Below are 22,554 nucleotides of genomic sequence, written 5' to 3'. Positions count from 1 at the left end.
AGACTTTTGACACAATCAAAGAGAAATTATTGTCAGCCTGGGCTTTAGGTTTCCCCAACCCCCAGAAGCCATCAAGTTATATGTGCATGAAAAACGGGATAGGGTTAGGAGTCCTTGTCCAGATGCTGGGAGACTTGGCACAACCAATAGCCCACTTCTCCAAAAGGCTTGAACAACACAAAATGTGGCCACCTTATCGACAGGCAGTTACAGCTACTTGTGTCATCCTACAAGCAGAAAAATTAACTCTAGGACAGTGAGTGACGGTGTTTATACTACACGAAGTCCTGCCTTATTAGAACAAAAGGGAGGGTACTAACTAATGGCTGGGCGAATGGGCCAATACGAAGCCGTTCTGCTAGACAATCTTAACATGGCCCTGTGAACTACCGTGACATTGAACCCAGCCACCCTGCTACCAGCCTCTAGCTCAGACTCTAGCCTAACACATGACTGTCTGGAAATTCTTGACTCAGTCTATGCCAGCCGACCAGACCTATGTGACCTGCCATTGACAGAACCTGAATGGGAATTTTACACTGACAGAGCAGCTTCATGAATAAAAGACAACAAAAAGCCGTGTATGCTGTGGTGACACTGGACAAGGTAACAAAATCTCATGCCCTCTGTGGGCACCGCTGTACAAAAGGCTGAGCTAATTTCTCTCACCAGGACCATGGAATTGTCCCAGGACAAGCAGGAAAATACATACACTGCCTCAAAGTGTGCCTTCAGTGGTTGCCCATGCCCACGGTGCTATATGGAAAGGAGATCTCTTGACCTCAGGAAACAAAGAGGTTCAATACCCACCAGAAATATTAGCCTTGCTGGAAGCTATAAACCTGCCTGACCAAATTGCTATCATGCATTGTTCAGGACGTTAGAAGGGTGTCACTCAGGTCGCCCAGGGAAACAGGGCAGCCGATAAAGCAACAAAAGCAGCAGCTCAAGACACCCTACTCTTAGGGGTACTAATACCTCACATAAATTTATCAGAATTCAAACCTCAAAATTCAGAAAAAGATGAGGAACATACTAAAGAATGGGAGTTTACAAACGATGACCCCCCAACTCCACATGGAAAATTAATGCCCATGACATATTACTTGCTGAGGCCCTAGTGTTTCCCATTTAAAGACACCTACAAGAAGGGACTCACTATGGCAGAGATGCATTAATGGGGGTCAGTTAAAGGGACCACATTTGTTTAACAGTGTTCAGCGGATCACTCAAGGATGCCAATTGTGTGCTAAAAACAATCCAAAAAGGTAAACATAATCCTCCTGAAAAGGGTACAATATCTTGGGGTATGCCCTAATGAAGATTGGCAGGTTGGTTTTACTCAAAAGCCTTGAACCCAGGGAAATTTTAAGTTCTTTCTAGCTTTTGTAGATACTTTCTTAGGGTGGGTAGAAGCACACCCCACTCGGACTGAATAGGCTGTTGATGTGGCCTGATGCTTGCTCAAGGAAATTATACCAAGGTTTGGCCTTCCAAGCTCCATCTAAAATGACGATGGGCCACTGTTTATGTCTGAAGTCACCCAAAGGGTTGCAACACCCACCAGAGGAACCACTGCACCCGTTCCACCCGGAGGACAGAGTGCTGCTTAAGACGTGGAAAGAACAGGGACCTGAAAACCAGCTTGCTGAAAAATGGACCGGCCCCTATGATGTGTTGCTGATTACACACACAGCTCTAAAGCTTCCCAGAGTGACGCCCTGGATTCACCACACTCCAGCAAAGCAAGCTCCTTTAGAGAAAACACCCAAGTCCATCGAGTCTGCATGGACTTGCGCATTCACTGAAAACTTAAAACTATTCTTTAAAAAACAACTAAGACGTACTGGGAAAGTTGTAAAAGGTCTGTGATGGAAAAAAAAATCTTAAGAAAATTTATGTATGGTTAAGCTAAATGATAAAGTAAATTTGAATATCAAAAGTAAGCTGGTACAAAACTAGAGTTAAAGCTCTCTGCTAATAAGTAAGACAAAGTTCATTAGACTTGGTCTGCCACTGATTCTATGAAAAAGTTTACTGCCTAAAGATTGTGTGTCATATCAATAATTTCCTGTTTAATATTATTAGGTCCTTGTTTTCTCCATAACAGTAAGGACTACGTTTTACTAATAATTATATATGAGTTCTGACAATTAAGTTTGCGAACTCATCCTAGAAAAAGTGCTATGTATTTCATTGCTGAGTATCACTACAGTCACCTCTGAAGTACACCCCTTGGGAAGCTATGCACCGACACCAGAGTGCAGTCCACCCTTCAAAGCAATTTTGGAACTCTTTCTGGAATGGCCATCAGAGCTGTCCTTGTGTCACCCTTGATGTCCCGAATGTTATCAAAATGTCTTCCTTTCAATGTCTCCTTTATCTTCAGGTAAAGAATGAAGTCATTGGGGGCTAGATCAGGTGAGTAGGGAGGGTGTTCCAAATACAGTTATTTGTTTACTGGCTAAAAACTCCCTCACAGACAGTGCCGTGTGAGCTGGTGCATTGTCGTGATGCAAGAGCCATGAATTGTTGGTGAAAAGTTCAGGCCGTTTTCATCTAACTTTTTCATGCAGCCTTTTCAGCACTTCCAAATAGTAAACTTGGTTACCTTTTGTCTAGTTAGTACAAATTCATAATGAATAATCCCTCTGATATAAAAAAAAAAGTTAACATCATTGCAACAAGTTCGCAAACTTAGTTGTCAGACCTCGCAAGCTTCTGTACTCTAGGCCTGCTCGAGTTCATGCGCCCTCCTCGGTATCAGAGTACAGGCCAGTGTAAGGAGGCTTAGCCCAATGTTTTCCTTAACCTGACAAGATACTATCATGGTTCTGGCCCACTGTTACATCCCTGATAGTTTCAGATCCTAAAAGAAGACCAGGGAATTTGTTTGTATGTCTTTAACAACCGAGACAGGGAAAACGAGGGAAGAAAGGAACAGTGAGACCGGAGGATGAGGTCAGAGACAGGACAGATTTTTGGCTGCAGCCACCTCAGGGCATCCCAGAAACCTGAGAGACACATCATGTAAAGAAACCTGCTTTGGATATAGAAGCCCAGACCGCTAGAGTAAGGAGTATCCTAATCCTGCAAAGCAGCCATGCACCCATGTGCAAACTAAAAGGACAATGGAAGAGGGATTGTCCTGTTGTGAAGGGAGTGGGGCCCCACTCCTTCCTCACAAATGGCTGTGGTTGACTGGTGGGCCTGGGGCTCCCAGCGGCTCCCCAGAGGAAAGAGGCTCCACTACAAGGGTGGAGGTGTGGGTGATCCTTGACGTGTAATGTAAGTCTGTTAATTTCCTGATTAATATGGGAACCACTTAACTCTGTCTTAACTGCTCACTCGACCTATTTCCTCTAAAACCTGCTCAGCTGTGAAGATAAACAGAGCGCCAGATTTGGGCTCATTTTACTCAGCCTGTACCTTACCATTGGTCTATACCTTAGAGGAAATGAAAAATCAGCCAATCAGACTCTAAAAAGACTCTGGAAAAGTTCTGTCAGGAGATCTCCAAGCTCTGGCTCTAACTGCTGCCCATTGCTTTTGATTCTGACCTTAATTTTGTTATTTTTTTTTTATGCTATTAACTTGGGAGAGGTTCAGTAGACACTCAGGAAATACGGGGACCGGCACATGCCCCAGACCAACCACTCTACACATTGTAGGGGACCAAGTTCTGTTAGAAGCCTAGAGGGGAAGAGATCCTTTGCAGTTCTCGTGAGCACCGCAACTGTTGTTGGGCTTCATAGAGTCAGCAGCTGGGTCCACTTCCCTAGAATCAAAGCTGTTTCATTTAAGTCTCCACAGGACTCCCCCAGAAGGAAGACTGTCACTCCTGTTCCCGTGAGCCAACTGAAGACCTTAATCTCTGCTTCAAACAATCAAGTGGATTTCCCAAGGATGGTTAAGTACTGATGGTAACTGCTGGAGCTGCACATTATGCCTTTTTCTTGGGCCTTATTTTGGGTCTAGTTTTCCTCTTTTATCTGTGCCCCACCTGGGATGCCCACTGAACGCATCACCATGATTTTTAGTCTCTTTGACTCTCTTCTTCCCCAGGCTCTTGGGGGTCAGGTGGGGGGGAGGGAGTGGGAAAGTAACTGTTGTCAATTCTTCTCACACTGCATATCTTTGCCTCGCAAGTACAGAAGCTTGCGAGGTCTCATTGTCAGGTTTGTGTCATCCACAACACAGCTGCTTTATCTCCAGGTGGTCATCCGACAGGGTCCCAACCCAGCTCATCCCTCCTGAGGATGACAAGCTATGCCAGCAGCAGCTTGACCAAGAGGCCTGGGGTTTTTTTCTTTCGCAGTTCCTCCATAGCCCCCTCGCCACTGTAACAGGATAGCAAAGAAGTCTGATGACCACTGGCAGCGACCACACCCACTCTCAGCAGGAAGTAGCAAGAACCAACCTCACCTTTCGAGTTTTGGCTAAAGTGAGGCGAGCAGCTGGACCTTTTGCATGGTAACATGTTTATATAATTAAAGAGATAAAAAGGAGACAGAGAAGTTATGTTGAAAAACCAGGATACCATCAAAGAAAGGGTGGAACTGAAAAAGAACCAAATATAAATTCTAGAAATAAAAAAGTCATTAAAATATTCTACAGATGGATTAAGTAGCAGATTAGGCACAAGATCAAAGAACTGGAAAGCTGTCTGAGAAAATTATCTAGAATACAGCATAGAGAGATAAATAATGAAACTGGGGTTAAGGGACAGAGCAGTAATTCACATTTGATCTGTCGCCTAGTGCCAGCCCACAAACTGTTACTGGTTCATGGTACAGAAAGTGAGAGTAAGTATGTAGAAATTTTTAAACAATTGTTACCGTGCACAGACGAGGCTGGTGAAGAAAAGCAGATTTTATTCCAAATTCCAGCATTAGGGAAGACAGTGGACTCCCTGTCACAAAGACTGCCTTCCTCTCTCAATATAGCCAAAAGGCTTTACAGACAACTTCAGGAAAAGGCGCTTCCTAGAGACTATTCTGCCCCAGGGTCAGGAGTGAACCCCAAGGGATGCGAGAAACCCCTGCCAAATTACAGGGCCAGGCATGCACACTGGTCCAAAGTAAACAGAACCATTGGAACTGGTTTGTGTAGTTAATGCACAGTAAACAGAATCATCAAGGTTTGCGGGAGGAAAGGGAAGCAAAGAAAGAAAAAAAACTTTCAAAAAGTCCCAAGCCAAACCACAGTCAAATCAAATTACATCACAGGTTTAAATTTCAAAAATATAAGATATAGGGTCACCATTACACAATTTGATATTGTTGTGACATTCTTATATTTAACAAAAATAATGATCCAATATTGATTGGAAATTAAAAACAAACTGATCTTTCACCACAGATAGTTTGAGAACCACTGACAAATGGGAATAAAAATAGGTTTTCACTGTACAACCTATAATTACAGAAGAAAAGAGATAATATATCTCTTCAATATTTGATGAGCTATAAGTTAAAAATTTCCTTGGAAACTCATGAAAGACATGACTCTTTAGTACTAAAATTTGATACTGAGGAAGACATGGAAAGTAATGTGGATTAAGACATGAAATGAAGTCTTTGATCTGTGATTTATAAACTGGGTGACCTTGGACAAGTTATTTAATCTCTCAGCCTCAGTTTCCTGGTCTTAAATGGAGATTATACTACTACCAAAACAAGGGTAGCACAGTATCAGGGACACAACAGGGATTCAGTTCTTTAATTAATGTTCTTTTAATTCCCTGAGTGGACAATAGTTAGTGGCAGAGTCTAAAGAAAATCTCTTCTTGAAGCTCATCCTGATAGATCACATTATCTTGTTACCAAACAAGAAATAAATTAGTTCATACTTAAAAGATAATTTTGAAATATTTAGATGAAATGATTTTTTACATGTGAACAAAGCAAGTACAATATTAAAATTACCTCTACAAGCAGCTTTCCAAAAGTTTTCCTCTCCAGGGCATACTTGGTAGCTTCATCCAAAGCTCTCTGTGCTAGTCCCACAGCACCAGCTGCTACCTAGTATTTTAACATTTTACAAAGCAAAAGTTCATGTTGTCTTTAAAACATATATATAACGGATATTTGCCTAAGATTCTAAGTTAAGATTTATACAGAGAGATGACCTATAGCTTAAGGCAACAAGGCAACAAGAAAAAGGGGGCTGGGGTAGAGAAATACAATCATTTAAATTTATATTATTTAGGCATTAAAGGTTAACGGAAAGCATTGTGAAGCACAGGATCACAGACTATAGACAAATCATTCCTTCTGTTTAACAAAGGAAAGTTTCTTAGAGGAAATATTCCCACTAAGAAAAGAGGAAATGAGTATGTATCAGCAGGAATGACGTAATTACGTGTGAACTGCCTCTAAATTTAACAGCAACTACAGTAATTTTGTATTTGCTAAAATAATTTCTATAACAGGTAGCAAGAGAGTTGAAAAATTCTGAAAAATAAAAACAGAATCTCTCCATCCTTAATAAACGCAAGTATTAAAAAATATACACCAAGCCTACAATGTTAAAATAAAACTACTCAGTGTGATAAATAAGAGATTATCAAGTCATATTACTTACTGGAGGTCTGGTTTTATCAAAAGCTCCCATTGCAATTTTGAAACCAGCTCCCTCACCAATTAAAACATTTTCTTTAGGCACTTTCACATCTTCAAAGACAATTCCTCTTGTATCTGAACATCGCTGGCCCATATTTAATTCCTAATTAAGAAAAATGATATATATTAAGGAACATTTTTTTGAGCTAGCATAAATTTTGGCTTAAACCATTGCTTTATGACTTTCTATAATTGTCTTAAACAGTGGTCAACAAACTATGGCTTGCAATGCCTGTTTTGTAAAGAAAACACTGGAACACAATCACACGTATTTGCTTACATATTGTCTGTGGCTACTTTCTTGCTACCATAGCAGAATTGAGTAGTTGTGACAGAGACCATACAGCCCTCCATGTCTAAAATATTTACAACCCAGATCTTGACCAAAAAAGAGTATCCACCCCGAGTCTAAAACAATGTTTCACAAACTATGAAACCAATACTTGTCTAAATTACCTATAAAGGCAAATTTAATTATATGATTGAAGGCTATCCTTTCTTTTTTACTATGAATGTCTGGAAAAGCATTTAGGAAACAATCAGATTTGGGATGTTTAATTTTAGATTAACATACAGTTAGCTAGTAAAGTTATGTACTAGGTAAAAGTTGAATTTATTTTCTCTCAACTCTTAAAATTAGGTTAACTGAGGTAGAATTTACATATAGAAAAATTCACCCTTTTACATATACATTTCTAATATTTTTAACAAATGTTTATGTGTAACCACCACCAGTCAAGATACAGAATATTTTAGCACCCTAAAAAGTTCTCTTGTACTCATTTTTAATTAATTCCCTTACTCCCAACTCCAAGCAACCACTTATCTAATTTCTGTCCATATAATTTTTCCTTTTCCAGAATGTCATATAAGTGGAATAAGATCAGCCTCTGTGTCTCACGTTTACTGCTGAGTATCCATATCCATTTACCAGTTGATGGGCCTCCCACCCCTAAGTTCTTAGCAATTATAAAGCAGCTATAAGCATTCATGTACAGGTTTTTTTTTCATTTTTCTTGGATAAATACCCAAAAGTGCTAGGTATGGTGTAAATGTTTAACTTTATAAGAAACTGCCCAAGTACCTACATTCCCTTGAAAATATTCAAACCAACAGGAAGCGTTGAAGTAGTAATAATGAGTACCTACATATATCCTTCACTCATTGTCAACATTTTGCTTTATTTCTGTCTTGTGTTATGTATATAACTATTAGCATTATTTGCTGAATTATTTGAGAGGAAGTTGCAGACATCGTGACCCTTCTCCTTAAGGGAAAAAAAAAAAAATGTTTATCTCGTTTTTAATAAGGAGTGTGAGAAGCAAGGGGCTATGAAAACATAGAGCTGTAAACCAATTCTTTAATTTGGATGCTTTAATATTAACTATCTGCTTCCAGGCTTGAAGACAAGGTGACAATACTGTATAGTTTGACACAAAAAGAAACCAACATCTCTTTATTTTGTCTTTATAAGTCAATAAATTCTGGTACTTTAGACCCTCACTCAGATACAGTGAGAAAACTGTTTATGAAAACACTGTTTATCCTGTTTCTCAGACTCACCCCAAACATCTGAACATTTAAAAAAACACTTCCTGGACTCTTAAGCCATATAATTTCTAAACCACAAACATTTGAAAAACATCGAATTTCACAAATTTGTAAAGGTGTCTGAAATTTTAAAAAAAGATTTAAGGAAGTTTATATACAATATAATTATCAGTCTCTCACTAGAAAGTCAGTTCCCCAAGCGTAGAGATTTAATGTCTGTTTTGATACATTCACTTTCCCCAATACCTAGAATAGTATGTAGCATGTAATATGAACTTAATAATAAATATTTACTGAATTACAGATTTTTTTCATTAAGTGAGAAAATTGGGAAAAAAAGAAAATGAGACTAGTAGATACAGCAAGATAAAATCAGAAGTGGGTTTACTACTGAAAAAAGTATAAGCTGTTAGGTCCTTTACATTTTCTAGAAATGGCCATAAATTTGGCCCTGAGTTTTCTAATGATCATCTTTAAAAAAGAAACATGGATAAAATATAAATGAAAATAAACCAATTACTTAGAAGAAGCACAACCATTCTTAGTATTTATATGTTTCCATATACAACAATCTCATTACAGTTTTACTTGTAAAATGCAGTCTACCTTTAATATCTACTCTTAAAAGAAAATATAGACTAATACAGTGTCAGAAACCTCATTGGGCAAGTTCCTAGGACACCTTAGTACTGATTTCAATTATGCCTCTAAGTATGTAACCTTGAATAAATCATTTCACTTGGATCTCAATTTCAATATTCAGTAAACAGACTGAAGTAAATAATGTGTAGGTTATATTCCACCTTTAATATTCTATGACCTAAAAGAGAAGTTAGCCCTCTCACATACTCTAGCAACATGCTTCCATTTTACAGAGGCTTGGTTACAGCACAGAGATTCTAATGGCTTTTAAACAAGGATTGCACAAATATACATGACTGGTTTAGAAGTTTGCATAACTTGATCGATTCAAATTCCAGTTCAGGTTGTGTCATCCTTAGTCTATCTAATATCTGACCAGATAATACCTGAACGTTCCTGATATGGGAGGAAGTAAATACATTCATGTAACCTTTAGTAACTCTCAATTAAATTCCATAATTCGGCCTTTGCCTTAGATATAGGAATCACTTAATCATTAAGTTTTCATTTTTACAAATTCATTTTGCAAAAAGTTTTACAGTTGTAAAATTGACTCTCCTCTTCCTATTCTGTTATAATCTTAAATCATGCTTCCTTAGCTCTCACTAAGACTGCTTTATGACTTCATTTCTCTCCTTTTTTTATTTGTTAAATTTTAGTCTCTTTTTTTAGTCTACTTTAAATGCTACTGCTGAATTATTTCTACACATTCAGATTACAAAACTTTTCAAATACGTTAAATTACCTTTTCTTATTTAAATAAAATATTTCTTGCCTTCCCACATTCAAGGTACTTCTCAGGCACAGATTTTTAGTGTTGTATGATCTTGGGTAATCAATTTATATCACATTGTTTTAATACATCAATGAGCATAATGCCACTTGTCCTACCTGAAAGGTTACTACTGTAAGAAAGGAAAAGGAGTGGGAAAGTCTTTTGAAGTATCTAACATGAATGGGCACTCTTTCAAATAACGATTTGAAATGATTCTCAACTTGAAGTCTCCAGCAATATGTAGACTCAACCAATAACATCAAAACACAGCTCTACTTTATTCCAGCTTAATACAAACAAAATATTTTCAATAAAGGAAACTGAAATAGTTATTTTGAAATTTATAGTTAAAATAATATTTGAGGCCTTAATCACTGATAAATATACACTTTACCTTTCTTCCAGGCTGCACTCCTGGGGTATCTGCTTCCACAATAAATCCAGTAAAGGCTTTACTAGCAGGAGCCTTAGGATCCGGATCAGAACGAGCCAATAAAAAATACCTAATAAATATACATACGTGATGATAAAGATTATGATACTAGCAGACAACATATGGTGACTGCTATCTCAGCTAATCATCCCAACAATCCCAATTATTATTACCCCCTTTTTCAGATGAGGAAATGAAGAATCAGAGAAATTTAAAAGCTTGCCTAAGTCATATATTTATGATGTGGCAGAGCTAGTATTTCAACCCCAATCTACTTTTTATTTTTTTATTTTATTGGGGATTATTGGGGAACAGTGTGTTTCTCCAGGGCTCATCAGCTCCAAGTCACTGTCCTGCAATCTACTTGTGGCGGGCACAGCTCCAAGTCCAGTCGGGGCGCAGACCACCATCCCAGGTGGGAATTGAGCCAGCAACCGTGCTGTTGAGAGCTCGCACTCTAACCAGCTGAGCCATCCAGCCGCCCAACCCCGGACTACTTAATATGGTATTCAACTTCTTTTGGTATGATGAGTTACAAGTTTAAATTCCTTGTATAAAGATACTATAATATTTTTTTTAAAGTATGTGCATGTTGGAACTGGCACTTCTCCTTTCCCAAAACTAGTTTGATTCTTTAAGGGACAGCTATCTGGAAAAGGAGGGCAAATAGGGTTACTGTCTAATTGTAAAGGAATAATGTGAGATAGAGACCCCTATGTTCTGACTACCATCCTCTTTGTGAAGTAAAATCAGTGTTTTTGTTATAGCTGAATGATTATGAATATTTGTTAGGTTTTTCCTCCAAAAGAATTATGCAGAAAGATTTTTAAATGAAACATGAGGAAAAAGGCAAAATATCCACATACCTATATAACCCTTATTCTAAATACCCTGGGATATAGGAAAATTTTCTAAAAATTCCTTAAATTTATTTTCTGTGTTTAAAACTAATAAATTATTCACTCTCCAGTTTTACTTAGTAATAGTAAAAAAATAGTAAACATTGTTTTCTGGTTTCATATATTACTGAATTTGTCTTTTTACACAAAGATTAATACTTAATAATTTCTTAAAATTATAAAAACTTCTAATTGCATTGTTAGATTTCCTTCAAATTTAAATTTTAATCATTTCTTCATTTTTTTTAATTATTTGCTCATATTATGATGTCTCACTGAAAGATAATGATATCCATGATCCTGGACACTCATAAAAGGATTGATAGATATGTTTAAAACAAAACAAATGTGGATGCATTCTCAGGAATAATGCATTACTTGTCAGAAAATGGGACTGCAAAGCACACAAATATATTGAATTGGAATTTTTGCAGATGAGGAAAGACAGCCCACTTAGTTCCTTATTCCAATCACCAGAAAGTCCTTCTATAGTGACTTCTAGACTTCTTTTAGAAGTCCACCGATAGTGATGGGTAAATAAGTTATTTTCCATGACAACTTAACAGGCACTGGACAGCACTACTGGAAAGCCTGTCCTTATGTTGAGCTACAGCTTACATTTTTCTAAGTTTCACCCATTAACTCTAAACTGGTTTCCTGAAGCAAATATGCAAGCTTACTCTTCTTCCTGACGTTGCTTCAAAAATTTCAAAATTCTTCCAAAATAACCAAACCTAATTCCTTTACTCTTCACAGGACATGTTTTCTAGGCTCCTCCTCATGCAGAACACTTACGTGCTTCTGAATTTATTCATTTTGCCAATGCATGTCTTACAATGTGTTGCCCAGAACTGTTACCATCCCCCCCCATTGAGTTTATACTTCTATCACTTCAGCAAGATATCACATTAACCTGTTAAAGGCAGATACATCACACTGTTGATTCCTATTGAACCTATAGTTACTTACTAAATAAACTTTCTTCATCTTTCTCCTCCTCCCTCAAACAGTGCTATCAAATATGTTTTTCTTCAGTATTTTAGATTCATACAAGCAATTTTATGATCCTTTGTTGAACTTCTTGTCATTATTTTTGGACACATAAATTTGGAACTTTTAGAAATTAAAGTAAAATTCTGTCTTCTCTACAAGATAATCTGAGTCTTAAGACAAACACTGCTTATTGCTTAGAGGAATGGTTCCAAAGAGTTGCTGGTGTAGGGTGTGGAGAGAGGAGACAGTAAGCCAAGTAGCTTTCCTAATCAGATTCAACCACAGCAGATGTTTTTGTTGTATTTTGCATATTTAACTTCTGAAAGCTAATCTGAAGAAATACTTCAGGACTAAAAAATAGTTTTGTAAACCACTGAACTATTTATAATCTTTTATGGACCTTCCATGAATAAAACTTCATTATGGCGGTTTCATACCAAAGGAAAGGATAGAGGGGAGATTCTGAATATAAATTAAGAAGTACTATACAAACATTTTTTTTTTTTTTAAACAACATACCAATTAGCTTTTCCTCCATTGGTTATCCACATCTTCTGACCATTAATAATGTACTCATCTCCTTTTTTTACTGCTTTGGTCTTTATACCAGCTACATCAGAGCCTGCTCCAGGTTCTGTTACACAGTAGGCCTGGAATATATGAAAACAAGAGAAAAAAAAAAGTTAAGTATTAAATTATGAACATAGAATCAGGAGTATATTTTATTTTTTAAGCCAGTATTTTATATATTTTAAAATACCTAAAAAAATGTTCTTGGAGAATCAAATAAACTGCTCAAATGTAAAAACATTTAATTTATAATTTAAATTAGATGTAGGATACCAACAAGCCATATCAAAAATTATAACGTTAGATATCTTCAACCAAGTTAAATTCAATTTCACATGTACTCATTCATTCAAACATTTACTGAGTAGTATCTACTATGTACCAGGTTATGAACCAGATGATGGAAAAACCAGAGATGAAAGACTGTCTGCAAGACTTTCACAATGTAACAATGGAGATGAGTATTATATTGTAGTTACATATCTAAATATTAAAGTCATACACAACGAGCTCGAGAAACTAGCTTAGCTTTAGGGTGTCAGGAAAAGCTTCAGAAGTGACGCTTAAATTAAGTCTCTAAAAGGAAAAGGAGTTCTTTGCGGGTAGGGAAAAGAAGAAATGTATATTCCAGGCAGAAGTAATAACATATGCAATGATACCGAAATAACAAGCCGGGTTATCCAGTGTTTGTAATATAAAAGTGCCGGGGTTCTATTAATATGCAAACCCTCTGCATGTAAGGGAATGGTAGGAAATGATTCTGGAAAGAAAGGAAGGAAATAGATGACAAAGAACCAGTTGTATCACACAAAGAAGTTAAAATTTTATCTGGTGGAAAGAGGGGAGACTTTTTCGCTCTTAAACATTAGTGCCAAGATGTAAGCAGATGGATAAAGGAGGTGGTAGAAGGTAAGCATTAGGTAAAGTTCATTCACATTTATTGAGTGACAGGTATTGTGGATACAAGGCCCAAAGACACAAGTCCTTGCCCATCAGGTACTTACAGTTCAAAGAAGAGAGAAACCTTACAGTTAATTTTTATTCAAAAGTAATAGTGTACACAGGGACATTAGAAATGATTTAGACCTGTAGGAGGGTGGGAGGTAATGAATGGTAAAGAGGGTGAAATGAATAGTAATAAGTAAAACTTAGAAATGTACACTTGAAACCTATGTAATTCTGCTAACCGTTGTCACCTTAATAAACTTAATGTAAAAAAAAGTCAAATAATAAAATATAGAAGAATCTTGAAAAAAAAATTTTTTTTACCATGACATTGTTTTTAAAAGAAAAAAATCTAAAGAATTTAAATATTCAACAATGGGGAATAGTGAAATAATTTATGGTACATCAGTTAGCATATTATACAGTAATAAATATCACAGTATTTAAAAAGAAATAGGACATAGGAAAATGTTCATGTTAAAAAGGATATAAAACTGCATATATAATATGATCCCAATTGTTAAAAACACATTTGTATATATTAAAAATCTGCTAGAGAATACAATAAAGCAGTAATACCAGTTAGCTTCTTATCTGAAGGATTACAGATGTTTTTGTTCTTCATACCTTTCTAAATCTTCTATACTATTTTTACAGTCAGAAAAGTTTAAACATGTTATTTTTTTTTAAAGTTTAAATAAAACAATATTATATGTAATATAATTTCTTAAATATTTATTGGGAGTTAAACAATTAACTGAATCCCAGTGTAAGTTAATCAAAACTTATAATATACCTTTTGACAATTTTCATTTTAAGGTAGAAAGTGTACATTAAACCTTTATTAATTCAGAAGTTAGAATAACTTAGGGACTATAATGAATGTATTTTTACATATACTGAGGTATTAATATCAAACAAATGAGGTATTAATATCAAACAAAACTGCCAAGGAAATGTTTAAAATACCTGAACTGCTTTTAGAGCCTAATACTTTAGAAATATCTATTTATAACTAATAAGATAATGACAAATATTCTTTATCAGTGCATTAAGGCAGGTTTTCCTAAGTATCTCTATGCTACAATTTTTTAGCCTATTTCTAATATTATATATGTTACAGGAAAATAATCTAGATGTTTCACACAATTTTTAGACAATACTGAGAATTAGTCTAATAAACTCTCATTTGCTGAAAAAAATTGCCAATTAACTAGGAAATATGTATAAATGTCTTTATTAAGCAGTTTGCCCAAAATTTAGGTAACTTAAACAAAAACGTTTATTTTGAAGCATTACTTTCTACTTTTTCAGACCAATTCTCACGATTAGCTCAAAACTAGTAATTTACTCTACTTTGGCATCACAGTCAGTCACACCCTAGATTAAAATCTGTTTTACTAATAAAAAACAAGTAAAAATCCTTAAGTAAAAATACTTTAAGAGTATAATCTCAATATGTGTGTGTATATATGTATAAATATATCTTTTTTTACATATCCAATTTAAAAATTTGTTAAGTAGCTCTCAGGGAATTAAATAAAATCTACAAATATTCTCCCTAAGTCATTCATTGAACAAATAAATTGCTATCTTTTTAGTCACATTAATTTATTAGTTCAAAAGACCACTAGTTCAAACACCCACTGTCATACATTCAATCTGAACCTCTGATACAACCACTCAATTCCTGAACTGCAGAATGCTCCATGAAGTAGATATTTCTCTCCTGAAATAAGTTAGGGGATTATTATGACACTTTTCTGGCACCACAGAAAAATCATAAGTAGACACACGCACGAGGATTATTATGACACTTTCTTGGCATCCCAGAAACATTACTATACCCAAATATGTTGCTAACGTTTGTCTTAATGTGCTCTTGTCCAATCTATACATATATTGAAAAGGGAGAAACAGCACCCTTGGTTCCCTTCTTTAAATTTGGAATAAAGTAGCAGCTGCACATACTCACACACATCAATGGCTCCTCGGTCATCCTCCCCAAATACTTCTTCTGCTGTTGATCATTTCCAGCAATAATAACAGGCATTTGCTACCAAAGAATAGCGACATTACAAACAAGAAATTTTTACTAGGTATGTAAATTCAAAGATACTGTAATTTTTAAAGAGAGAACTGTTTTCCCCCAAAGGGTGAGTCTAAGCAAATGGTCTTTATTCTAACTTTAAGTTAGAGAGCTAAAGCAGTGAGGAAATAAATCTGTAAATCCAAGTAGTTTCATAAAATTAAGTTATATGGGACTTGGTATATAATATGTAAAACTCTACTGTAGTAAAATGCACAAATAAAGAGTTAAATTTGAGATAAATAATGTATGTACTATCAGGCTACCTAAAAATTGCTCACTAAATTTCAACACTGCCAGTAGTGGCAGCAAGCCATCCAGATCCTTCTCCTGAATGCTCGTTTTTGGCCTTGCTCTTACCTAATAATTGCCACTGAAGCAGCAGCCAAAGTATTACAGTTTCCCCACAAGGACAAGTAAGACTCCAAGTACTGGACGTAAGGTCAGAACAATCAGCTCTTGGAATAAGAAATCCAGGCTTCACTGTAGAATCCTGTGTTCCTTTTTAAAGAAAACTGTGTTCCACCAACTAACCTAGAAGTAGTGTCTCATGAACAGCTCAGTTAGGCACTTAATTTTTTAAGGAACTTACCCCCAAAGAATTTGCTTCAATAGCCGTCTGAACTCCTGTACACCCATAAGCCAATTCTTCAGTAATTAAACAGGAATCAAAAGTTCCAAGTCCAAGACCTCCTACAATGTCAAAATGTTTTAAGAACATAATGCATAGTACATTTCAATTGAAATAAAAGTGAACTATTTTAATTATTTCCAGTATCTATAACCCAAGAAACCAAAAATGTATTTTGGCTAGCACAATAACAAATTATACTTCTCTAATGTAAGTTTTAAAAATTTCAAAAAATTATCTTGCTATTTGTAATCTGGACCTGTGTTACCGTTTCAACTTGATTTTGCAAAAACTTGACTGAACTCTAGAACTTGACCCTTTGACCTGAGGAGAGGAATGAAAACCTCACAGAGAGGAAAAAAAAGTCTTAATAAAATGTAAAATCAAAGGACAATTAAAATGCAAAAAACTGACCAACCCTAGAAAGAGAGTACCAAGATTTAGGATTGAGTTAAAATTGGAACCTGTTATAAAGAAGAAAAAATGCCTCTAAGTGTTGACTACAAGGCTTCTAAATACAGCAAATACTGAAGTCTGAACAGAGAGACAAAGGTGAAAGCCATTATTTATTTATTATTTTTTTTAAGGAGGGCGCAGCTCACAGTGGCCCATGTGGGGACTGAACCGAAAACCTTGGTGTTATTAGCACCATGCTCTAACCAACTGAGCTAACCAGTCACCCCGAAAGCCATTATTTAATGGCCACAAATATTTTAAGGAATGATTGCGTTTCACAATTTTTCTTGTTCATATGCATTCTAGGATTTAAAATGTGAAGGAAGCTTACCACAATGCTCTGGAATGTGTGTATTCATTAAACCAAGTTCCCAGGCTCTTTTAATTAGGGGGACAGGGTACTAAAAAAAAAATTAAAGAAAAAAGCCAGTTATATTTAAAATCTAGATACTTTGATTATATAGTCTTGTAAAACACATAGAAGTTTTCTCATTAAAATGTGTATACCTACCTCGCCCGTTTTATCATATTCTGCAGCAACTGGGATTATTTCTTCCCTGGCAAATTTACGAGCAGTAGCTTGAAATTCTTTCTGCTGTTCAGTGATTTCTAAGGGAAAGTTATTTAGAAAGCATTAAAATAGGACAATGACTTGAGGGAAAAAATCCTATGTATGTAGTATGTAGATCAGTATGTAGAGATTTATAGTGGAGATTTTAACTCAATAAACCAGAAAGTCAAAGACTACCATAAGCTTTTGAAATAAGCAAGATTTCAGCCTTTTAATATAAACAAATCTACGACAAAGGAACTAGGTAAGATTTCTGGCTTTTACAAATATTAGATACAAACTTGAGCTTTTCTCTTCCACTTGGTAAGATCAAAAAATTTTTTTAACTTATAACTCGTTCCTAAGCAGATTTATCAACTGTTTACTAACACTGAAATAAAACTAAGACATGTCCTGATTTCAAAAAACAATCTAACTAGGAATATGGGCTATGCGCAGTGTCCATTAACCAATAAAACTTGTTGCAAAATATTACATAAGAAATCAATATCATAATTTCAATTTCACTCCTCTAATAAACTCACAATTTTTAGTTTATAAATTAGCAAAGAGCAACTGGTAATAGTGGGAAGGTTTCTCTGATAAAAGGCTATAATAAGTGGTGTCCAAACAATTCAATTACATAAAATATGGTGTTATTATAAAATTAATGAAATAAATATGATGGCTGGACTGAGGACAGGAGCCAACGACCACTGCATTTTTCTACACTACCACAGGGTTTTAATGTGGTTGTTTCCAACCTCAAAGGACAAGTAAAATTTAAAAGAGGTATAGGGTATTTTGGGCAAGAAAAACGAGAGCAAAAGCACAGAAGTAGGAATAAGCAAGAACGTTTAAAGACTATAGCAGTAATTTTTATAGGGATGTGAGATATAAAATGTAAGACATTAGAATGTTGATGTTGAATTGAATAGCCTAATATCAAATTTCATTTGATAAGGAAACAAAAGCCCCAATTGAGGAAATGATAGCCTCATAGACTTACAATGAATTAGCAGTAGAAATACTATACTTAGCTTCAGTTCAGTGTTCTCTGCTTTACTTTCAAAACTGGGGCCATTCCATGTCAAGGTTATGGGTGGGGAAAGGGTAAGGAAGGCAGGGATCTATTATGTATTATTTATTGAGAACGTACGTAGGTCCAATCACTATGCGCTAGGAACTTTACATATATAATCTTCAAATAAATCCTCTGAAACTGGTCATAGGCGTTACCACTATTCCTTTACTTGAGTTTCACAATCTCCCTCCTAAATACTTGTATCTATCTAATCCTCTGTCACTCAGCAAATCACCATAGATTTCTCCTTCCAGTCTCTTACAATTGAGTATGAATCAGTATGTGACAAACTGAAACAAGATAGTAATCATACTAAATCTATGCTAATCTGAATAAGGAATTAAGAAGATCCAGTGCCCCAAACTGCTGTCCTCATATTTCTTGAAAATTTTCATTTAATTCTATTAAAAAAAAAAAAACTTTATAAAGAAGCTAACAATCCAAAAATAATATAAAAAACAATAACTCTGGAGAGCTCTGAGTTTGTCATTTGTACCTGGGTCTGAGTTAATTATCTCAGTTGCTATTTATTTTCTGAAACCAAGTGAACTGGCAAAAGGGGTTTTTAACTAGAGGAAAGGGAAATTTTGAAGCAGGGAAGTATTTTAGGAGGCAAAGGATGCTAAAATAGAGATTTTAGCATCCTTATCCTCCTGAAATTTCTTATTTCATTCATGAAATTAATATTTCCAATTTCTTGCCCAGGATCATTTTAAAGAGAGGAGAAGGAAAATCATATTCCTCTCCCCTCCAACACCACATGGCTTCCTGATGACAGAACATCTACTTGCACCAAAACTGCAGTTCTGATGTATTATGGCCAAAACAGTCTTCAGGTTATTAGCAGGCGCCTGGCATTGTTTACCTAATAAGTATGTAATTAGTATCTGTTGCATTCAATTTTCTAAGTTGAAGACTATTCATATGTATCAATAAATCAGTTGTTTATTTTGAGATACATAGAAAAAAGAGTAGGAATGTATATGTATGCTGCTAATACAGATATACCTGTAAGGTAATTATGCTGAAGGAAAAAATGAGATCAGAAAGAACAGGGGTGACTGAGACAAATCTGTGTGGATGGTGATTGAGTCTGTTCACTGACAAATTACTGTTTGTTTGTTGGTAAACATATTCCAGACAAACACATACACAGAGCTACATATATACAAAGTCAAAAGACAGACAAAATATATACCAAAACTAAATCCCAAACGTGGATCATGTTGTAGTGCAGCTTTTGTATGTTGTGATCTCCAGTCAAAACGAGAAAGACTTCTCAGGACCTGTAAAAAACAGTATTAATAAAATAAATTTCATTAAGTTAAATATTAAATAAAGGAATACTGACAATTACGAGTACAGCAACTTGTCTGACCTTATTCAAGAGCTTATTTTTTAAGTTATTACTTAAATGCCTTTAACTCTAATTTAATTTCTATATTGAATAAGCCAATTACCAGATATTTAAACACCTATCATAAAGATATATATACTTTTAAAGCAATGAAAATAAAACTAATCAGTAGTATCTGCACTACAAAAGTGACTTGTTTCCAAGGCAAACAATAGTAAGAGATAGCAGTAGACTTAGGACCACTGCTCTGGAAATCTGACCTACAGGCTCTGAAGCATTTGTGAGTGAGGATTTGAGGTGTGGGGCAAAGACAGGATGGTACTGCGCTTTGTGCACAAACTGTATTGTCCACACCAACTTTGATACCTGTCTCTGTGAGCCTCACAGTTATGTCTCCCATTATCTCTCACGAGGAAGATCTCATTTTCTAAAATACCTCACTGTATTTACAGAACAAATTAGCCTAAAACCATGTTCTATTTTCCATTTTTCATATGCCATTTTCTTATAAGCGTTCTTTCAAATTTCTGCCTTCAGAGACCATTAACTTATACAGCAATGACAAAACATGGGGCAACAATCCATTAGAATTACTCTCAATTCTAAAACTGCTACTTTTTTGGTCAAGGACATAACTCAGTTATAAATGACATTTAAATGGAGGTCTTGTGACAATGTATCAATATTTAAGACAATTTAGAATCTGTGCGACACAACACTAGAATATATAGACAAACTTTTTTTTAAAAAACGTATGTAACGGTAAGGAGCCTCCATCTTGCAAAACCAAAAGCGCAATACACATACGGTATTAAGTATCCCAAGGAGCAGCGGCTCCATTTTCCTTTTCTAGTAGTGACTTCGCAGGCACCCAACGTAAGGTTCTCTAAATTCTGCACTTTCTAGTATACATCAATTGCAGAAAGACATTTACTTTAAGATTTCCTTCTTGGGCTAGGTTTAAAAAGCGGATAGAAGACGTTCTCTCGGAGAGATATTACGCCTGTTCAGCAAAAACACGGCCGTGGTTCTGAGACTCCGCCCAATTCAGAGACCGGTCTCACCGAGAGATGGGAGGGGGCGAGTGAAAGCCAGACCAAGGTCTGTAATTCCCCGCCCGCAGCCACCCGCAGGGTTCAGAGGGCCAAGGCACCTCGAGATAGGCCCCTGCGTCATCACGGCTTCCCACGGGTCCCGACCATCCCTGCTGCCTGCTTTCCGCTCCTGCCCCACTCCGTAAACATCCCCAGCCCCCCCCAGCCCCCCCCCAGCCCTGCTTGCCCACTCACCCCGCAGCTGCGCCTACACAACGCTGCCATGTTGACTCGTGGTCGTGGGCTACTCACGCTCCCGTACAGCGCCGAACAGAAACTGCAGGGCTCCCCGGGGCGCGAGAGGGTCTGCCCCCGTCTGGCCCCGCCCACCGAGATGGACGTGGGCGGGGCCAGGAAAGGGCAGAGGAGCCAAGAGAAGGTGTAAAGGAACGAGGGTGAAAAGGGATGAGTGTGCTGCTTAGCCGAATGCACGTTCGCTTGGTGACCTCGCCTGCGCTGTCCTCGCGACCTTGGGAAGGGGTGTAACGCGCGCCTGGGGCCTGACATGTCCCGAGGGGCAGTCCCCGAAAAGACTTCGCTTCCATCCGGTTCTGAGTTGGGAAGTAGCACCGTCCTGGGAGAAGCTGAGGCTGGCCGCGGCTTGGAGAAGGAAGCCGCCTGGCCGCCGGGCAGCAGCACGCAGGGGCGGGGAAGGGGGAGCGGGCGGGACAGGCCGGGAATCTGGGTGAAAGGGCAAGGCCTCTGGAGGTTTAGAGCAAAGAATTCCCCGAGCTTCCAACTTGACCTTCACACGGACAAATCTCAAACACAAACCGTTTCTGCCATAAGGACTCAAAGTACACTTAACTCTCAAACGCAGGACATAAAGTGAAAGGATGTTTTGTGCTTCAGAAAATTGAAACGGGGATTTAATCACTTAGGTAAATACAACCTTTCCAAGTATTACCAAGGCTATTTACTATTACCAAGGCCATTTATTACTGCCCAAGTGCGGATGTGGACAGTGTCCTTGTAAACAAGGGTGCGAAATGAGCCTATCTGTAATAAATCTCCTAGCTCAGCGAATGAATGTTGAAGTGAATGTATGCCTGAAGAATTCTGCTTAAAGCCACTCTCTCTTCCAATTAGACCGAGTTCTGAGATGATAACTGTGATGTTAAAAAGCTCGGGGATTTGTAAAGCTGTCCAGGCTTGGATAGCTCTTCGTGAAAGCTAATAAAAGCAGGAGTGTAAATGTTGCCAATAATCACCAGGACTTTTCATTTTTCTTGCTGCCATCCTAGTTTGGGCACTCATCACTCACCCCTAAATCTTGTTACTAGTTTAACAATCTTTTTTGCCCAGTAAAGGCAAAAAAGATCTAGTTCTAATTTAGCTGTTTAATTCCTATGTCCTGTTGTACTCCCTTACAAGAACCTTCCATTTTGTCCTCTGGCAATTCGTAAAGTATTTATTCACACCAGGTAAAAGGCAGAATGTTAAGTGCTAAATTCATAGTAAAAGTACCAGGGAAATTAGGAAAAGAGAACTCTACCCTGCAATCAGCAAGAAAGCCTTCAAAGAGGTACGTAAAACACAAAATGAACTATTAAAGGGTAGGGTTTGGCTGTGCATGGCTTCTTTTTACCAATTTCTTATTCTGAACATTTTAAACAGAAAAGATGAACAAAAAGTACAGAATCACTCATATGCACATCACCTGGATTTTAACAATGTTGTTATTTGTCATATTTGTTTTATTTATATGTTTGTGTGTATGGTTGTTTTTGTCAGAACCGTAAGTTGTGGACATTAAGACGCTTCACCTTTACTTTAGTTGTATACATCATCTGTGAAGACATTGTCCTACATAACCACAAAGCCTTTATCATACCTAAGAAAAATTAACAAATATTCTCTAA

General features: G+C 36.8%; 1 protein-coding gene across 1 annotated transcript in view; it reads right to left on the bottom strand.

Moving 5' to 3' along the window:
* ACADM (acyl-CoA dehydrogenase medium chain) overlaps positions 1-21,328 on the bottom strand; it is a 30,453-nt gene extending 9,125 nt beyond the window's left edge. Inside the window, exons 1-10 of the mRNA XM_019743769.3 lie at positions 20,888-21,328; positions 19,440-19,527; positions 17,119-17,216; positions 16,939-17,008; positions 16,113-16,213; positions 15,407-15,487; positions 12,436-12,566; positions 9,986-10,094; positions 6,586-6,726; positions 5,928-6,023 (exon numbers count right to left, since the gene is read on the bottom strand). Coding sequence (XP_019599328.3) covers positions 5,928-6,023; positions 6,586-6,726; positions 9,986-10,094; positions 12,436-12,566; positions 15,407-15,487; positions 16,113-16,213; positions 16,939-17,008; positions 17,119-17,216; positions 19,440-19,527; positions 20,888-21,199 — 1,227 coding nt within the window. The 5' untranslated portion in view covers positions 21,200-21,328. The remainder of the gene's footprint in view (positions 1-5,927; positions 6,024-6,585; positions 6,727-9,985; positions 10,095-12,435; positions 12,567-15,406; positions 15,488-16,112; positions 16,214-16,938; positions 17,009-17,118; positions 17,217-19,439; positions 19,528-20,887) is intronic.
* Positions 21,329-22,554: the final 1,226 nt, after the last annotated feature.

Source organism: Rhinolophus sinicus, chromosome 14 (assembly GCF_057876585.1).
Source record: "Rhinolophus sinicus isolate RSI-liver-muscle chromosome 14, RSI-T2T, whole genome shotgun sequence".
NCBI classification, from domain to species: domain Eukaryota; kingdom Metazoa; phylum Chordata; class Mammalia; order Chiroptera; family Rhinolophidae; genus Rhinolophus; species Rhinolophus sinicus.
Note: the sequence above shows the minus strand (reverse complement) of the source record. Positions and strands in the feature narration are given on the sequence as shown.